Genomic DNA, 17853 nt, shown 5'->3' with positions numbered 1-17853 from the left:
AGGGATAGATAGACTTTTTTAAGACGGAATGGGTAACAGAGTTATTCGGGTGCGCGTCCTAGTCCACGACCCCCTTACCCGTGACGGAGGGGTATGAAAGAAGAGGCGGGTCTTATTTTTGTTATGGCGTTGTATGTATATCCGGGTCAAATAAACGTCGTCTGCCCCTTCGTCTGCCAAGTTGGAATGGGTTCGGATTTTAATTTTTGAAATAACATTGTTTAAAAATGGAAGTTACACAAGACATAGGGCTTGCAACTGAAAAAAAAAACGGGGAAGACCCAAGAAAATTAAAAGTGAGTTAGAATTAAGTAAAAGTCTTCATAGATTTTACAGCACGAACAGGTTTTAACCAAACACTAAGCTCACAAAACTCCTGACCATTCACTAAGCCTTGGTTAACTTCATCAAATTCGTTTACAAAATCATGAGGATAGTAGAAATGATTGGCTTAAGAAAGAATTAGCGAACACTTTTCACCTTTACAGATGTACTCCAAATCCAAAACACCGGCACCAAATTCACTAACTACCTTCTTAATTGCTATTAAAAACAATTCCCGGATAATTACCGGACCATCGCATTTAGACGGCTCCATTTTGAACCCCTGTGAAGACGCTTATCTGTACAACCATAGCCCACTCGATCCGCGCTCTATAGCTATAGCGCGAGCAGCTTGCGTCGTGACGCGCGTGATCGAGTGGGCTATGGTACAACGCAAGAGGGGTCGTAGTCATGGCGACAGAGGTAAACAGGAATTACGTATTTTTGGCCCTCCCCGTCAGCAACGTCACCAATACGTAGTTTTTGTGAGCCAATAAGATAATTTAATTTTTTGGTTACGTGTTGAAGGAAGGGACTATATACTCGTCTATGAGTCGGACTGAAGTAAAGGCCAAACATTGTTTATTCCGTCTTAAAAAAGTCTATCTATCCCTGGTCAGGGTTAGCGACAATTTTCCTGTCTCTGTTGAAACCATCTAGTACCTGAGCTGATGACCAAGTTAAAGTAATTAAAGACGCAAATGACGATCCAGGACATTTAGCAAGTACTACATCAAAACCTGAAGAAACTTCCGACAATTTAAGTGGTAATGAAAGCTCCGAGGGGACTGATAACGGAAATGGAAATCGCTCGAAAGAAGAAAAGCTCAAACGTTTGGAAACAAGTTTGGAACAATTCGAAAAACGTATCCAAAATTTATTAAGGCTTATTTTAGCATCGTCTTTGTGAATTTAATTACATTTAACATAAAATTATTTCTGAAAATGGCGGTGTTACAACAGTATATAGTGCCCCAAGAGTCTTGTCTCTGAAAATGAGCGGCGCTTCCGTTAATACAATTTATAATGGAGAAATTTAAAGGACTGTTAGATTCACAGTGTCGGCCCATTCATTACACAAAACGATGAAATATGGTTATTGTCCTACACATTTAAAATGTAAATCCATCTATTCATTCATGTGACTTCTACGTTTATGTACTATCAAATGACACTTCTGTCTGCATAGACATAGTCCCACCGATCACACTTGAGGCGTTTTTCACCATTGTATGATCAAATTACGATTACTAGCATATTCGCACTAATTAAATTCTGTGGGGTTTTTCACCACTGTGAATAAATTGATGTCTGATAAAATGAACCTTCTGCGTGCTTGCATAGTCACACTGATCACATTTGAAGGGTTTGTCACCACTGTGAATGCGTTGATGTCTGATCAAATTAATCTTCTGCGTGCTTGAAAAGTCGCACTGATCACATTTGAAGGGTTTTTCGCCACTGTGAATCCGTTGATGTCTTTTCAAAGTATTTTTCCACGTACTTGCATAGTCACACTGATCACATTTGAAGGGTTTTTCACCACTGTGAATAAGTTCATGTCTGATCAATGAAATCTTCTGCGTACTTGCATAGTCACACCCATCACATTTGAAGGGTTTTTCACCACTGTGAATGCGTCCGTGTCTGATCAATGAAATCTTCCACGTACTTGCATATTCACACTGATCACATTTGAAGGGTTTTACTTCGTTACCCTTCTTAATGTGACGTTGTGGACCCCTTTTATATTATATAAAAAAGGACTTGGTTTGCCCAAGCCTAAAAAACAAAACGATAAGAGTTTTTTCCAGTTGACTGAAGCGCGGATATTTTATTTTTCTATATAATTTTAAAGACAATCTGTATTTTACTACTCTTTAATTCAATCTCCTGATTTTACTGGTAATGGATTTATTTCCTATAAATTAATTGAAATAAAATATTACTTATCTCAGATTTTTCAACAACAATTCCATTTTCGTAAAAATTTTATCATGAAAAATCTGAGATAAGTAATATTTTATTTCAATTAATTTATAGGAAATAAATCCATTACCAGTAAAATCAGGAGATTGAATTAAAGAGTAGTAAAATTCAGATTGTCTTTAAAATTATATAGAAAAATAAAATATCCGCGCTTCAGTCAACTGGAAAAAACTCTTATCGTTTTGTTTTTTAGGCTTGGGCAAACCAAGTCCTTTTTTATATAATATCTGTTCCTTCAGTCTTTATTTGTATTAATCTATTATAAAATAATATTTGCCTGAATTGCGAAATTTTTCACTTCTAGGACGAGGTTAAAAATGGTTCTACACTTCTACTAATTCTTATATGATACGGCTCACAATTCGTTTTAGAACCCGAGCTTTATAGTCAACTTCAAAACAAACCTGCCACGATTTTAAACTATCAAAGCCGTATCTTTTACAGTCCACTTTAAGATTGCAATTATCCATGACATTGCGTGCACTGCCCTTGTACGTTTACAGTGATTGGCACCGTGGACAGTTATTTTAATTAAAATACCTAGGCCACAGGTCCAGTTTTAAAAATATCCTTATTTCCAACACTGATCTATCCTTCCAGCTTTTACAATCACCCATTGCATAGACTCACTCAATAGTCTGCCTAAGCATGGATTTATAATAGAAGCTTACGCTTCCTGGATATTTCACTCACCTTAAAACGCGCACAACATTTATTCCTCGTCTGAAATAGTACCAGCCTGGCACGCGCGTTTGTGACGTAGAATTTGAGGCAAATTCAGAGGGGGGTTGAAGTTTTTCACGTGCTCGAGTTCTAATTTTGATTAGCGCGCGCGCACGCGCGCCAAAAGAAAAAAGTTTGCCTCAATTTCTACGTCATCAGCCCCCCAGTCCCCACCCGCGCGAATTTTTGTGACATAAATGTGTTTAAAATCAAAATGCCTTACTGAAGGCTACAGGGAAATATCCATGAAGCGTAAGCTTCTATTATAAATCCATGGCCTAAGTAAGGCAACTTAAGCCTTGGTCGAAACTAACATCTAAAATATAAATTAAAAAGGTATCTTAAGTATAGAATTTCAACCGAGACACATAATTAAACGAAAATTAAACCCGCTAGAGAAGTTTTTAATAAATATAGTGTTATATTTATTTAAAAATATCAAGTTAAAGTTTCAAGGCGGTGAAATGGCAAATTAGCGTCGTCTACTGTAGAGTAACGAACAATTAGCGTCGTCTGCTGTAGAATAATCTTTTGAGGTACTTACATTTTTAATTAAATTAACATACTTAGACTTAATTAAATTTGATGAAACTTGAAAAAGGCACACCTTGAATAGTTACTTGTTAATTTAAAAGTATTCCGAAAGCTAACTTCCATGTAGTTTTTAAATGATTCGATGTACAGGAGCACCAAAAACCCCATGTTATTCCTATGGGAAAATCGGCGAAAATCTGTGAATTTTCATTTAACATTACGGGAGGGTGTGGGATCTTATCTAGAAGGGCCTACCGGCCCTCTAGAATTCAGCAGAATATTTGATCCAAGTTGAACGTTTCTTCCTGAATTTCCCTACAGAAATTTATTAATGAAATATAAAAACGACACATACATCATTAACAATATAGTATCAAAAACAAGTTGGGAAAACCAAAATATTACCTTTCCGAGTCAAGAGGTCTACTACTACAAAGTTATTTACCTAGATATGGAATTATTTCTCTTTTTTTGAAGTAAAAATTTACGAAATATTGAAGCAGTATTCCAAGCATAGCGAATATACAGTAAAGCAGACGACATTTTACATCCAATAAGGATAAATCTTGGACACATGGAAATTAGTTAATGGCTAAAAGAACAGGAAATGAAGTCTACGCTTCACCTGTTTACCCTATATTCTGCTAGCTACATTCACAACTGGTTAGCAGTGTAATCACTATCGTCTCGTCTCACCTCAACAATATTCTTAGTTTGCCAACATGAGTGTTAACGTTAAATAATACCAAAGCTAAATTGTAGCTAGACGCACTGATAGTCAATGCGCACCACAAAGAGAATAAAAACTCTGTAGCATAGCCCTACTAATCTAACTGCCACCATGATCTTTTCTTCTATTATAAAATCTTAACCTGATTATTTAAGAGTGTATTTAACTTTCGGCTCACTCTGAACCGTTGATGTCTCTTCATTTCAGACACGAAAATCAAAACCCAAAGTTTACTTCACCTCAGGCCTCAATTATTTACACTATATTTCACTAAGCTTATTGCAAGTAATACTAGATATACCCGCCGGAGTCTAGATCTTAGCTTTCTTCATGAAATTACTAAACCAAGGATTACTCTACAGGGTGTTTCTGGAAAGTCTGGCACAAATTAACAGGCATGTTCCTTGGGTCAAAAGGAGTCCGAAAGGTCCTATGACGTTTTGGGGTAAAGCGCTCCGTTACGACGTTATGGGCTCTCAAAAGTAGGCCGAAAAACAAGGAGATTTTGCAGAACTATAGCACTAGTATTGTGGTTTTGACCCAATTGTTTTCGATTATTGAGCATAAGGCAATGATCGAAATAAGTTCAAACCTAGTGGAAGACCGTGAACGTGTTAAACGGCCAAAATTGTTAATCCCTTTGTTTTTATTAATGATTGTAATTAAAGGTAAGGAAAGTAGCTCAGATATCGGTTACTTGTTTGTTCAGATGTACTGGTAATTGACCAGTCTTTTATTCTTTATTTCAATTAGACACATTACTTTTACAATAATTCGAATGAACCCCTTAACTTTTACAATAATTCGAATAAACCCCTTAAATTTTACAATAATTCGAATGAACCCCTTAAATTTTACAATAATTCGAATGAACCCCTTAAATTTTACAATAAATGGAATCAAGTCCATTAATTTTACAATAATTTGAATCGAACCCATTACATTTACAATAATTCGAATCTAACCCCATTACTTTTACAATAATTCGAATCGAACCCCATTACTTTTACAATAATTCGAATGAAACCCAATTACATTGTTCTACAAAAATTGTTCAAAAAGATGAAGTTCGCGATGTCGAAGACTTACGACAAAGGATAATTGATGGATGTGATAGTATCCGTAACACGTCAGGAATCTTCGAACGTGTTCGTGAATCTTTCAAACGAAGCGCGCAAGTTTGCTTAAACGTTGATGGTGCCCATTTTGAACAATTTTTGTAGAACAATGTAATTGGGTTTCATTCGAATTATTGTAAAAGTAATGGGGGTTCGATTCGAATTATTGCAAATGTAATGGGTTCGATTCAAATTATTGTAAAATTAATGGAATCGATTCGATTTATTGTAAAATTTAAGGGGTTCATTCGAATTATTGTAAAAGTAATGTGTCTAATTGAAATAAAGAATAAAAGACTGGTCAGTTACTAGTACATCTGAACAAACAAGTAACCGATATCGGAGCTACTTTCCTTACCTTTAATTACAATCATTAATAAAAACAAAGGGATTAACGCTTTTGGCCGTTTAACACGTTCACGGTCTTCCACTAGGTTTGAACTTATTTCGATCATTGCCTTATGTTCAATAATCGAAAACAATTGGGTCAAAACCACAATACTAGTGCTATAATTCTGCAAAATCTCCTTGTTTTTCGACCTACTTTTGAGAGCCCATAACGTCGCAACGGAGCGCTTTACCCCAAAACGTCATAGGACCTTTCGGACTCCTTTTGACCCAAGTATCATGCCTGTTAATTTGTGCCAGACTTTCCAGAAACACCCTGTATATACAGATGTAGTATAACTTAAGTAATATATAAACAGCCATTTCAAATAATAATATTAAAATAAATCTTTGGAATATCAAAATGAAACAGAGCTTTAACGCTACAAAAGCACTAAATGCATCATAATTACGAAAAATATTTCATCATATTCACTTTATATTAAGGATAAAGGGAATATTATGGTTCTGTAGGATTCCTTTACACATCAAAACAAAACGAACTTCTAACGCAGCGCACTACTGTAACAACGGACGGACACACACAGACAAAAACATAGACTGCTTTTTAACTCTTTCCGTATTAATTTTGAATTGAGAAACAAGATTATCTTAAATATTAAAATAAATATAATTAATATTTAATATTTTCTTCGTTAGTTATTCGCCTTATTGAACGTTACATCGTTTTAAAAAAGAACAATTAAACATTCTTGAGAGACTTGACTAATATTGGTGGGTATTTGAAGCCAGTGTTTACAGACTGATTTTCCATGTGGGATGGACAAAGACCAGAAGATGGTGGTGTGTAGAAGCCAGTGTGTACAGACTGGTGTCCAAGTGGGATGGACAAAGAGCAGAAAATGGTGGTGTGTAGAAGCCAGTGTGTACAGACTGGTGTCCATGTGGGATGGACAAAGAGCAGATGAAGGTGGATTATAGAAGTCAGTAAGATGGACAAATGGCCTGAGGATAGTGGTGTTAGATAGGCGATGGATAATAGCCATTGTAAGTGGAATACAATTTTCCAAATTTCCGGGAACTGTAAATGCGGTCCGGAATTTGGGAAAACGTTTGCTCCGATTTGAAAACTGCGAACGCGGTCCCCTGGGGTATAAGTCAATAACAACAGACTGACACACACACAGACACACAGACAGACAGACAGACACGTCGAAATTAGAACCTCTCCGTGACATACGTCACTCGGAGAGGTAATACATTAACATTCAATCGCACACGAAAAATCATTGTTTTTTTAAAAGTGTGAGTCAGTAAACGACCTTATAAACAACTAGTTGGGAAACCAAAATAGACCTCTACGAGTCGAGACTTTGTTCTTAATTAAATATAATTTATATTGATTACTTTTATCGTCAGTAATTTAGCTTAATATTAGTTTAGCCATTCTAAGAAACGTTATTCCTAAAATCATTTTAAACATAGCTATTGTTGACGTTTCAATTCAAGCGTATGCCTCTTTAACAATTTTTGGAAAATTAGGGTATATAAGGCGATTGAATCACAGTATTTGAAAAGAAAACCGGCAATTGCGTGAACCTTTGGTGGAAGCCCTGTCATTAGGAGGCTAGACATTTCTCGTAGGTGATCGCCGCGTACATCTTTACCCTAACAATGATAATGGAACTGTGAACGAGTTCCGGATATAGCATATACGTTCGCTCCGATTTGTAAACTGCGAACGCGGTGACAGACACGTCCAGTGTAATACCTCTCCGTGACGACAGACACGTCCAGTGTAGTACCTCTCCGTGAAGACATCATCAAACGGAGAGGTAAAAAGGGCATGAACATAAATTGAATTGCAAGAGAAACTTTGGCTCGAAAGGACGTATTTTCAAATTCAACGGATGTTCGGAGAATCAAATGCTAGCTGATGCTGCGTGCAGACAAGCTACCATTTTCTTTCGTTCTGCCACCCACTCTCTGTTGTCACATCTAGTTTTCACTTTGTTTCTCTACCTAGCAAAAGGCACCCTGAGTACAACTACATCTTCTTCTTCTACTTCTGATAGAACGTTGTCTTCGTAAAACTCACCGAATAATTTCCCTGGCCAGATTATTTAACACAAAGCGAGATAAATGTACTATTTACTCTCAGATTAAAACTCATGCAAGAGGGGTTACTCGAAACGAAACCCTGTCGATATCTAGTTCGACAACTTCTGACAGAATACCATTTTTGTGATTTTCGAGACCGAGAGAGATGTCGATCGACAACTCCCTTTCGAAGCTTACAGAATAGGCACCCTGGTGTTGTTAAGTAAAAGTCGTACCTGATTGATACTCAATGCCCCGGCCTAACCGTTCGCGCATAAATGTTGCAGGGACGTTAAAGAAATTGGTTTTAATCCGCGGACATCTTGAAAAATGGCGGCTAGAAATGTGAAGTTTCTTAGTGTAATTTGTAAATGCATTGAACAGAAAGCTAAATAAGAGGAAATGATAAAACAGTACCAGGATGAAATGGCGAAAAATCAAGGTCAGGGTTTTGACGCCATGAAATTTGAAGAACAACACGCAAAAATTCGAAGAGGATCAAGAAAAATTTCAATCGCAATATAAAACAAATGGATAAGCGATAATAACACTGTCTGTATCATATTATCGTGATATTATTTAACAGTATAATAAAAACGTTGTTTTCACAGCGACTACATTTTTTCGAAATATAGGTGGGCGAATATTACTTTTTGGGTATCGAACCGATTACCGGATCGAATACCAAAAAGTTTCCTTATCAAATACGGAATCATAACCGAATGGAATAGTTTATTCCAAATCGAATACCGAATATTTAGGCCTTTGTAGATGTTCAACTACATGATTAATCGCGAATAGTATCTATTTTAATGAATTAACTTTTCATTTGCACAACATATTACTATTTTCAAAAGTAAGATTTTGTCTTAAATCTTGAAAACACTCAATTAACAAAAATTGTATTTTCAAAAAGTGTATATACATGTATGTACGTATTTATTTTGTATTTTTTAAATTGTTGGGAAAGAAAGAAAGGAAAAAAAGCCAAATGTAATTATATTCCTTTAAGTATGAAAAGTAACATTAAAAAATAAAACTCAGTTCAATTCAAATTAGTTCTGAAAATGGCGACACAGTTTGTTTTGGCTCATTCATTAGAGAAGAGGATGAACTAGGGTTTTTGTCCAACACATTTAAAATGAATATCCATCTACTCATACATGTGTCTAATACGTTTATGTTTTGTCATATTACTCTTCTGCGTAAATTTACAGTCACACTGATCACATTCGAAGGGTTTTTCACCACTATGAATGCGTTTGTGTCTGATCAAATTACCCTTAAGCGTACATACATATTCACACTGATCGCATTTCAAGAGTTTTTCACCACTGTGAATGCGTTTGTGTCTGATAAATTTACGCTTATTTGTACACTCATATTCACACTGATCGCATTTCAAGAGTTTTTCACCACTGTGAATGCGTTTGTGTCTGATAAATTTACGCTTATTTTTACACTCACATTCACACTGATCGCATTTCAAGGGTTTTTCACCACCGTGAATGCGTTTATTGTGCCTGATCAAATTACCCTTATTTGTACATTCATATTTACACTGGTCACATTCGAAGGGTTTTTCACCACTGTGAATGCGTTTGTGTCTGATCAAATTACCCTTAAGCGTACATACATATTCACACTGATCGCATTTGAAGAGTTTTTCACCACTGTGAATGCGTTTGTGTCTGATAAATTTACGCTTATTTGTACACTCATATTCACACTGATCACATTTCAAGAGTTTTTCACCACTGTGAATGCGTTGATGAATGTTCAGAGAACCCTTCTGAGTGAATCCATAGTCGCACTGATCACATTTGAACGGTTTTTCACCGCTATGAATGCGTTGATGTTTGATCAAATCAAACTTATAATTGCATGAATAGTCACACTGATCACATTTGAAGCGTTTTCGTTCTTTAACCTTTCTAATGCGACGTTTTAGGCCCTTTTTATATTCAGTTGAATATTTGAACCCTGTGGTACGTTTCTTCTTGACTTTCCCTACAGAAAATATAAAAACCACAAACATCATTTATAATTTAGTATCAAAATAAAATAACATTCAAGCGAACTTCATAAAAAAGGTCGTGCGTACGAAAACGCAGTGTTACAGAGAAAAAAGGTATGTTGATCAAAGGCGTTAGCCGATGATTGAACGATCATATCAACAAAAAGGGGATGAAGATAAACTTAAATGGGGGAAAAACCTTTTCTCGAAACCAGAAAGGTTGTACGTTTAACTTTCCTTTGCTCTTGATTTTCATTAAATCGTTTTAAGGTGGTTCATTAGAACTTACTGAATGATGAAACTAATGTTGAAGAATGTAGGACTGGTTTAATTAAAATATAGGAGGTTCATAATTGTTATGAATCATTAACGAACAGGATAAGAACAGATGCGCAAGTCCCACAACGTGGAGTTTAGACAGTTCAAGTAATCTTACCCCTAACGATAATAATGGAGGTGCAGGCAATCATTTGAAGATGAATAGCTAAATTCTGGGTACATTTTGTCTTGGAGGCTAGACGTTCCTCGTTAAATCTAACGATGACAATGAAGTAGAAGCTAATCTCAAAGATACGGAATAGATGTACGCCAGAAGCCAATGCAACAGATTCGGTTTATGTGGAATGGACGACAGACTAGGCAGATGAAGGAATAGTGTGGATTGGTACTCAAGAAGAAAAGTTGACATAGTGAAATACAATTTTCCCCGATTATTGGAAAACGCGAACACGTTTACTTCCATATGCTACCTGCGAACGAGCTCTATTGTAACAAAAGACAGGCACAGAAACGTCCCAGACAGTAACTCTCAATGATACATGTCACTCGGAGGGGTAAAAAGCAGCGTTGATTAAGTATGTTTACCGAGGAAAAAAAGTTATAGCCACCCATAGTAGCACTGATCATATTTGAAGCGTTTTTCACCGCCATTAATGCGTTTATGCGCGATTAAATGACACTTCCGCGCTGATCACATTTCAAGCATTTTTCTTCGTTACTCTTTCAAATATGACGTTGTACACCCCCTTTTATAATCAGTTTAATATTTGAACCCGGTTGTACGTTTCTCCTTGACCCCACAGAAAATGTATAAAATATAAAAAAACGACGTATATCATCGAACGGTCGTATTTTAAACTTTTCTTTGCTCTCATAATATTTAACGTGTTTTCAGGGAATCAAATGCCAGGTGACGCTGCATGATGACAAGTTACCTCTTTAATTCGTCATCGCACCCCTCTCTATTGTCAAAGTATTTTTGGTGAAATAAGTACCAACGATGATAAGAAAAGAGTGAAGACCCTTGGGAAAGTTTCATTATTCAAGAGGCTGAAAGGTCGTCAAGTGCTACAATTCAAATATACGTTATGTATAATCTTAAAAATAACATAAAAAGCGGTAACGTTTTGTCCAACACATTTAAATATGTTACACATAGGATATAAATAAATTTTTATTTTGGCTGTGTAACCTTCAAAATTAGACTTAATACCGAGAAGGCGGAAATAGTTGCTTAGAAATATGACTTCTCAATCTAGGTACTCAACACTATAAAAGTATAAAATGACTTACGTGCAATTCCCGAACGAGGCGATGAGGTTTTACCTTCTGGAATCTTTGGAGCGACATCTTCAAATGTCTCCGAGTTGGACACCAAACTATTATTTTCAACTTCAATTGGAACTTCGGGTAAATCGCTTTCCTTAGAGACGGAAGTCAATTCTGATAGTTCATTTGGGCTGCTAAGTTCTTGTTTAGGAACATACACTGGCACACTCAATGAGCTCGGATCTACAAACAGTTCCATAGCTTGATGTTGTCTATTATCAGTTTTCTTTGCGTCTGTCAAGGCGATTCTGCATTGGTTATCATCAAGATCGTTTTCCACGTCTAATTCTAGTGAATCGCTTTCGACATTTGCGTCGAGAGAAAGATGCAATTGTTTTTTGGCTTCAACATTGAATTCAGGAACACGAAATTTTTGCGATCGAGTTGTGTCTCCCTCTGTCGAGAAACTTTGCGATTTACGATAAGAATCATTAATGTTAATACTGTTTTCAAGAGGTTCTCGTGGCGAATCGCTTTCCGTCGTTGTGTCAGGAGGCATTACAATTTTGTTTTCGATCTGAAGGTTAGGTGAAGGCGCACTTTGAGGCAAACTGTCACTGTAGTTCAATTTAGGGAGCCACGGATTCGGATTTCGCGTTATAAGCCCCATATTTTCACTTTTTTCCAAGGTAAATTTATTTTTGGTGTTTGTATTGCCAACCTCGGAAACACGTGATTCTTGACTAATATTTTCTTTACACAGAATGCCTTGGACATTGTGCCTCGCAATAGGAAGGGATAAAACCTGGACATTATTTCCCAAATCATTTTCAACGGGTTCAGTTTTCACGTATTCATCATTATCTAATTGAAGTATTCCACTTTTCTCCTATTTTTAAAACAATTTACAATAAGGCTCATTCTTAAAATAATTCATTTTTCCATCGACTATGAAAGTGAAGGATCTTGCATACCACCAGGTCTTTGATTCTCTTTTCCAAGTCTTTAATGACCCTATTGAGTCTTTTAATTTCGTCTATTTGATTATTTATCATTAATGTTGTTTTCACTCTCTCTTTTTCCAAGTTTGAAATTAAGACATTACACTAAAAAAAATGAGATTCCATCACAAAACAACCTTCAGACTTTCTTTGGCTGATCGTATTTTGAAGGGGCAAGCGAGAAAAAGGGGAAACCAATGACACAGAAGAAGGGGGATAAGTCTCTTGGTTAATAACAACGGATGCGTTCCCAAACCCCTTAGATTAGAGTCAATCGTGATTGGTGTTTTCACCAATAACCATAATTATTCACCGACCCATAGAGTTTGGTCCTGACTGTTAAGTTGTTGGCGGACCGTTGAATTTTGTTTTTAAAAAGTCACTCGACCCCCTCATTCGTCACCCCCGAGAGTCCGAGTCCCCCTCCCCCCGCCGCGTTTGCTAGAAGGTAAGACCACTTTACAGAACCTTTAATTAAGAGGACAGATTTGACAATTTAATCCTGTGCATGTAAAATTGGCTATGATCCCAAAAGGGTCTCATATTTTTGCGCTTAATTTCACACTACTAAAAAAAGCTCCCCTTTGCTTTGAAAAATACCTCGGCTTCCAGTGTCCTGACTCGATCATCCCTTGCTTTCACTACATGGATAAGATCATCTTTGCTTAAGTGATCGTAGATACAATTTTCCTCATCTTTCATTTCCTAAAAACAAAGTTTCAATAACTTAACTCAGTTTGCCTAAAACAAGGAATATTGCAATAATTGCGCAAATACCTCTTTAATCGCCACTCTTTGAAGATTTACCAAACTCATTTCGGAATTTTGTAAAGAGAGTTGGTGAAATTGTAAATCTTGCCTAAAATAAAATAATTTTTCAAAATGAAGGTAAATTAAAAACGAACAAATAAGAAGAAAGGTTTCCCCATACATTGTAGCCTTCGCTATAAAAAGCTAAGAAAAACATGGCAAAGCTTAACTAGTTCAAAAAATTGTTTTAATTAACGCTGCAATTTTGTTCAAGAGCTATCTCAGAAACCTTAGTGTGACGTCACCCACGCTATTTGCCCATAAAATCTAAGAAGTACCAAACATGGCCGCCCACTGTCAAAGTCAATCTGTATTCGTGTGACGTTTTACCTAGGTACTGACGTCACAACTAAGATAGCACTATTCCTCAAGCCCATTTTATGAATACAGCAAAACGTTTCATTCCTTGTTAAGACTTAAAGACGCCGTCTTTGATACTTTTTTAGTACGATAGTAGTAAAAATAGTAGTTTTCTGCCTTGCCTCGGACACAGAGCAAAATAAAAAAAAAATACCGATGATGGATAGATACTCATGAGGCATAATAGAGACTTGGCAATTCGGGCTTAACCCCGCCCCAGCGCCATTATGGTTTTTTTTCTTACAGAATGAAAGCTATATAAGCCCCTCCTCCTAGTGGAAGATAGCGTGACGTTGCATGACGTAGTACTGCCAAGTCCCTATTCAGATATGCAATATTCCACTACGAGGGTATAGATCCTAAATCTCACATGCAGAACTAAATCTCACTATAGCGAGGACATCTTACAAAGTTACACGAGTGGCTAAATGTGCGCCTCTTAGTCTTTTGGGGGTAAAATGAAACTAAATTAACACTATTGTTCAAAAGGCGGCAATAAACAAGCTAATTAGCAATAATTTGAAAAAAGTAGCAATATTTAGGGGTTAAAACATATCCACTTTAGTAATATATTGGAAAATGAGGGAATTTATTCTATAGGTTAAGGTTTAGATCCGTTACATGCCTTGTTGACATCCAAGTTGCATTATATTCATCACTTACCAACTTAAACGTTCGACCATAACACGACATTCTTTAACAAAATCCATCACTCTTTGTCCAGTCTTCCTGTTAAGATAACATACGAAACATTTTAATAATAATAAAAATGTGGCCATAAACAAAGACTTAGCGTGACTAATATACATAGTCACTTACCAGTCAGGTAAGGGGCAGGGCTGATATGAAGTTAGGTGACTTTAGGAACACCTTTAAGAGAAATACTATCTAAAGCTAAATTTGTTTTTGCTCAACTTTTACTGAATTACCCCAAATTCTAAAATAGTGGGAATCCTCCTATGCGTCGTCTGCTAAAACATTTTAACGACTTTCGGCTTTGGCTTTTCGGGGTCAAATAGTGAGCTTCGGCAGAAAATTGTGGGGTAAAATTTAAAAATGCGAAAACTCCCAATAAACGTCGCAATTAAATTAGGTTACTTAAATCCGTTTCAGAAACTAATAAAGCTAACTAAACTACCCTCTTGCCTACAACTTAAATTTAGTTACAAAAAACCTGAAATTAACCTAAAAAAGGCATTTTTTAAGTGGGAACACGAAACTGCATAAACCTATTAATTTATGAAAAGGTGCGAAATTCGAACAGTAAATATAAAGTAAAAATAAAATGAACTATACTAAACATTGCAATTAAAGAAAATTATTAATTTAAACTTGTTTTATACTCTAAATGAACACTATTTAGCACGCTTCAAGATATATCAAATGAATTAACGTGAAATTAGACCAAAAATATAAATTTTTTGGATAAAAATTCTAATAACTACTTAATTAAGATTAAAAAGACGAGCCGTTGTTCGTCCAACCTCATTTTTACTATTATACGTTTAAATTAACCTAAATAATCATTAAAATACACTAACAGTAGTGAAATCATGGTATCGGTGTAGGCAGTTTTTCAAAACTTGCACAACGTCTGTGCAACTTATTTGGAATTTTCAAAACGAATAAACAACAAAAACGGAGGGTAAAATTTGGTGTCAATGGGCGCAATAATTGGTGTAGTTTTGGTTTAAAATTGCAATTGAACAGAAATTTAGAAATAGAAATGAGGATCTTTCAAAGTGAAAATGAAAGGTAAAGGTGATTTAAGTACCAAAATAAAGTCCTTATCGATACTTTCCCAAAAAAATAAGTTGACTTACAGTCAGAATACAATTTTAAAGTGACCAACATTAACCCCAAGAGGTTAGTCAATTGGTTCTCTCTATAGTAGAACAAATTATTAAATATGGCTTGAAAAAGAGTTCATAATTAAACGTAAAGGCAAATTATTTCCAAGGGCCTCGAAAATATGCCTTCATGTTGATTCTTCAAAAATTTCAACATCGAAGAATAAAGCTCTGGGCAAATAGACTAAAGGGTGTACTGACGTCATAAGAACATTCAGAAATATTTCAAATTACATATTACACCTCGTTCTTTTAGAATACGGTTCGCATCTCCGTTCAAGTTCACTATACATGAGTTCCTAACTTCCAATTTATTCTCTTTAATATTATGCTACATAGGCTGCGTTCAGTAACGCTCAACGGAGGCTCCGTTGAATGCGCATTCGCCACTGAACGATTTTCGGAACTTCCGGTTTGACGTCACGATTGTAAGCGAAGAGGCATCGAAGTCATCGGCTGTAAGAGCCGATTACTTCGTTGAGCAACGCATTTGTGACGTAGCAGCAATGGAGGAAACGTATCTCCCTGAACGATTTCGAGATGTTAATTTGATGGATAATTTAGGAACTATTTATAAAATCGGTGTAGCAGCGACTGAATGCGAATGAATAGTGTCTGTTAATTATTTTATGAAATTTTTTCGATTATATCTATGAAGCTTAAAAAGTTATTGGGGTTTTAAAGCTTAAGCCTTGGCTAAGTTACGGGTCAGAGTTTGCTCTTATTTCGGCTAGCAGCCTCAGGTCCTCGCATATCCATTTCCATGAACTGTAAGCATACGATACAACGAAAAGTTTGCAAAAAACCGTTCAGTAGCCTAATACGTCACATGACATCACGTTGATCAACGGAGCTCAACGCGTTTGGTCTCCGTTGAGCGTTACTGAACGCACCCATAATTCCTTTCACGTTATCCACACCGGCGTTGACCACGAATTTCAAAAACGACAGGAAGAATTCAACCTTAAAATCCAATCGGAAGTTGACCAACTTAAAGCGGAAGTTGCTAAAATATCTGCCCAACAGTCTGAAAACAATCAAATACGGGAGAAATTCAAAGGCGAGCTAGATGAATTGCGGAAGCAAGTCGCGGATGATCATGAAAAGTTGCAGAAAGACTTGGGTGCCGTATGGCAAAAAGAAATGGATGAATTTCATAAGAAATTAGAAGAGTATTTGAACAAGTACAAGCTAACCAATCCGGGAACTGATGCTGCAACCAAGGACAATAAGGAACAGATTGGAATAGTGCTGTACTAAGTTCAGCTAGCTAATTGGACCAAGTCATCTTGCGACTTATTGCCACTTATCTAACGCCTTTACAATGCATAGAGGGGTGGTGGCTGGCCCCATGCCACAGCTAACCGACAGCGCCCTATACTAACTATTACCGTTAACCTCTGCAAGTTTTGATGGAAAGGAGAAACCGAGTTAGACCGCGGAGGAAAACTCCTTTTAACAAGCGGGGAGAGAACTTGCAAACTCTACGCAGAAGGATTTGTTCCCGGATTTTCACCCGGTGCCACAGTCCGGGATCGAACCCGGGATCCTCTTGCTGCGAGGCGAAAGCGCTAACCGCTACGCCACCCCACCTTCGGGGTATTGGTGGCCTTAGAGTCAAAGGAGATTCACATTCACCATGACCATGGAAAGACTGATGACATTCACGTGCACCATGTTCATCATCATGGCGATACATCCATCAGCCAATCAAAAAACAACACGTTTTCAAGTGCCACTGATTGGGAAGGTGCGAAACGCGAACTCGAACAAGACTTACGCATGCAGAAAGAAAACTTCAACATGAACATGGACAAACTACGGCGGCAGCAAGAAGATGCGACGAGGACACAGCGTCACAATTTGGAGCAGGAGATGCGCCGTATGCAACAAGAAAGGGAGGCCAAGATGAGGGAAGGTCAAAGGTTAAGAGCTGACATGGAACGAGTCCAACAAAAGCAGATGGAGGCCGCGCAAGGGGACCAAGAGAATTTGAAACGTAACATGGAACATCAAATCAGGGAAGGTCAGGAGGAGGCAAGGAGACAAATGGAAATGATGCAACGTCAACAAGAGAAAGTTCAGAGGGAGTTGGAGAAGAGGAAAATGGAGATAGAAGCCCAGTAACAAAATAATCAGGGATAAGTTAGGCTTAGGGATAAGACTGCAACCTGACCCCCCCCCTATAGTATTAACATAAGATTATAAGATGTTCCATAAGTTTGACACTACCTAATAATGCTAGAGATTTACTGAGAGCTAGTTCGAGAACGACAAGCGAGAATAGAGTAGTGTCAGTACTACGTATGCAAACGTCATACCCTTCTATCTCTTAGCCAAGCATCATCCCTCTACTAGGCGCAAACAGAATCCCCTGAGGGAGGGATACAAGGTCTACCCC

The 17853-nt window shown here is 36.9% G+C and overlaps 1 protein-coding gene and 1 long non-coding RNA gene across 2 annotated transcripts; both read right to left on the bottom strand.

The window, feature by feature from the left end:
• Nucleotides 1-943, bottom strand: LOC149621253 (uncharacterized). Its single transcript, XR_016375216.1, has 2 exons — nucleotides 481-943; nucleotides 1-258 (listed from the first exon to the last, which is right to left on the bottom strand). It is a non-coding gene; the product is annotated as an uncharacterized LOC149621253 (long non-coding RNA).
• Nucleotides 944-8354: 7411 nt separating this feature from the next.
• Nucleotides 8355-14472, bottom strand: LOC149621252 (uncharacterized). The gene is made up of 7 exons (XM_089854135.1): nucleotides 14422-14472; nucleotides 14266-14331; nucleotides 13210-13291; nucleotides 13033-13137; nucleotides 12406-12537; nucleotides 11456-12320; nucleotides 8355-9876 (listed from the first exon to the last, which is right to left on the bottom strand). The coding sequence occupies exons 2-7, from the start codon at nucleotides 14310-14312 to the stop codon at nucleotides 9020-9022; spliced, it is 2088 nt and encodes a 695-aa protein (XP_089710261.1). The 5' UTR covers nucleotides 14313-14331; nucleotides 14422-14472; the 3' UTR covers nucleotides 8355-9019.
• Nucleotides 14473-17853: the final 3381 nt, after the last annotated feature.

Source organism: Phalangium opilio, unplaced genomic scaffold (assembly GCF_054372755.1).
Source record: "Phalangium opilio isolate 3A_F unplaced genomic scaffold, DU_Popi_V2 ptg000209l_1, whole genome shotgun sequence".
Classification (NCBI taxonomy): Eukaryota; Metazoa; Arthropoda; class Arachnida; order Opiliones; family Phalangiidae; genus Phalangium; species Phalangium opilio.
The sequence above is the reverse complement of the archived record's forward strand: the minus strand, read 5'-3'. Positions and strand labels throughout refer to the sequence as shown.

Coding starts and splice junctions, on each gene's coding strand:
- LOC149621252 (XM_089854135.1), bottom strand. CDS start 14,312: ATGGATTTTGTTAAAGAATGTCGTGTTATGGTCGAACGTTTAAGTTG. Junction 13,292..14,265: donor ATGGTCGAACGTTTAAGTTG/GTAAGTGATGAA, acceptor ATTTTATTTTAG/GCAAGATTTACAATTTCACC. Junction 12,321..12,405: donor AGAGAATCAAAGACCTGGTG/GTATGCAAGATC, acceptor TTTTAAAAATAG/GAGAAAAGTGGAATACTTCA.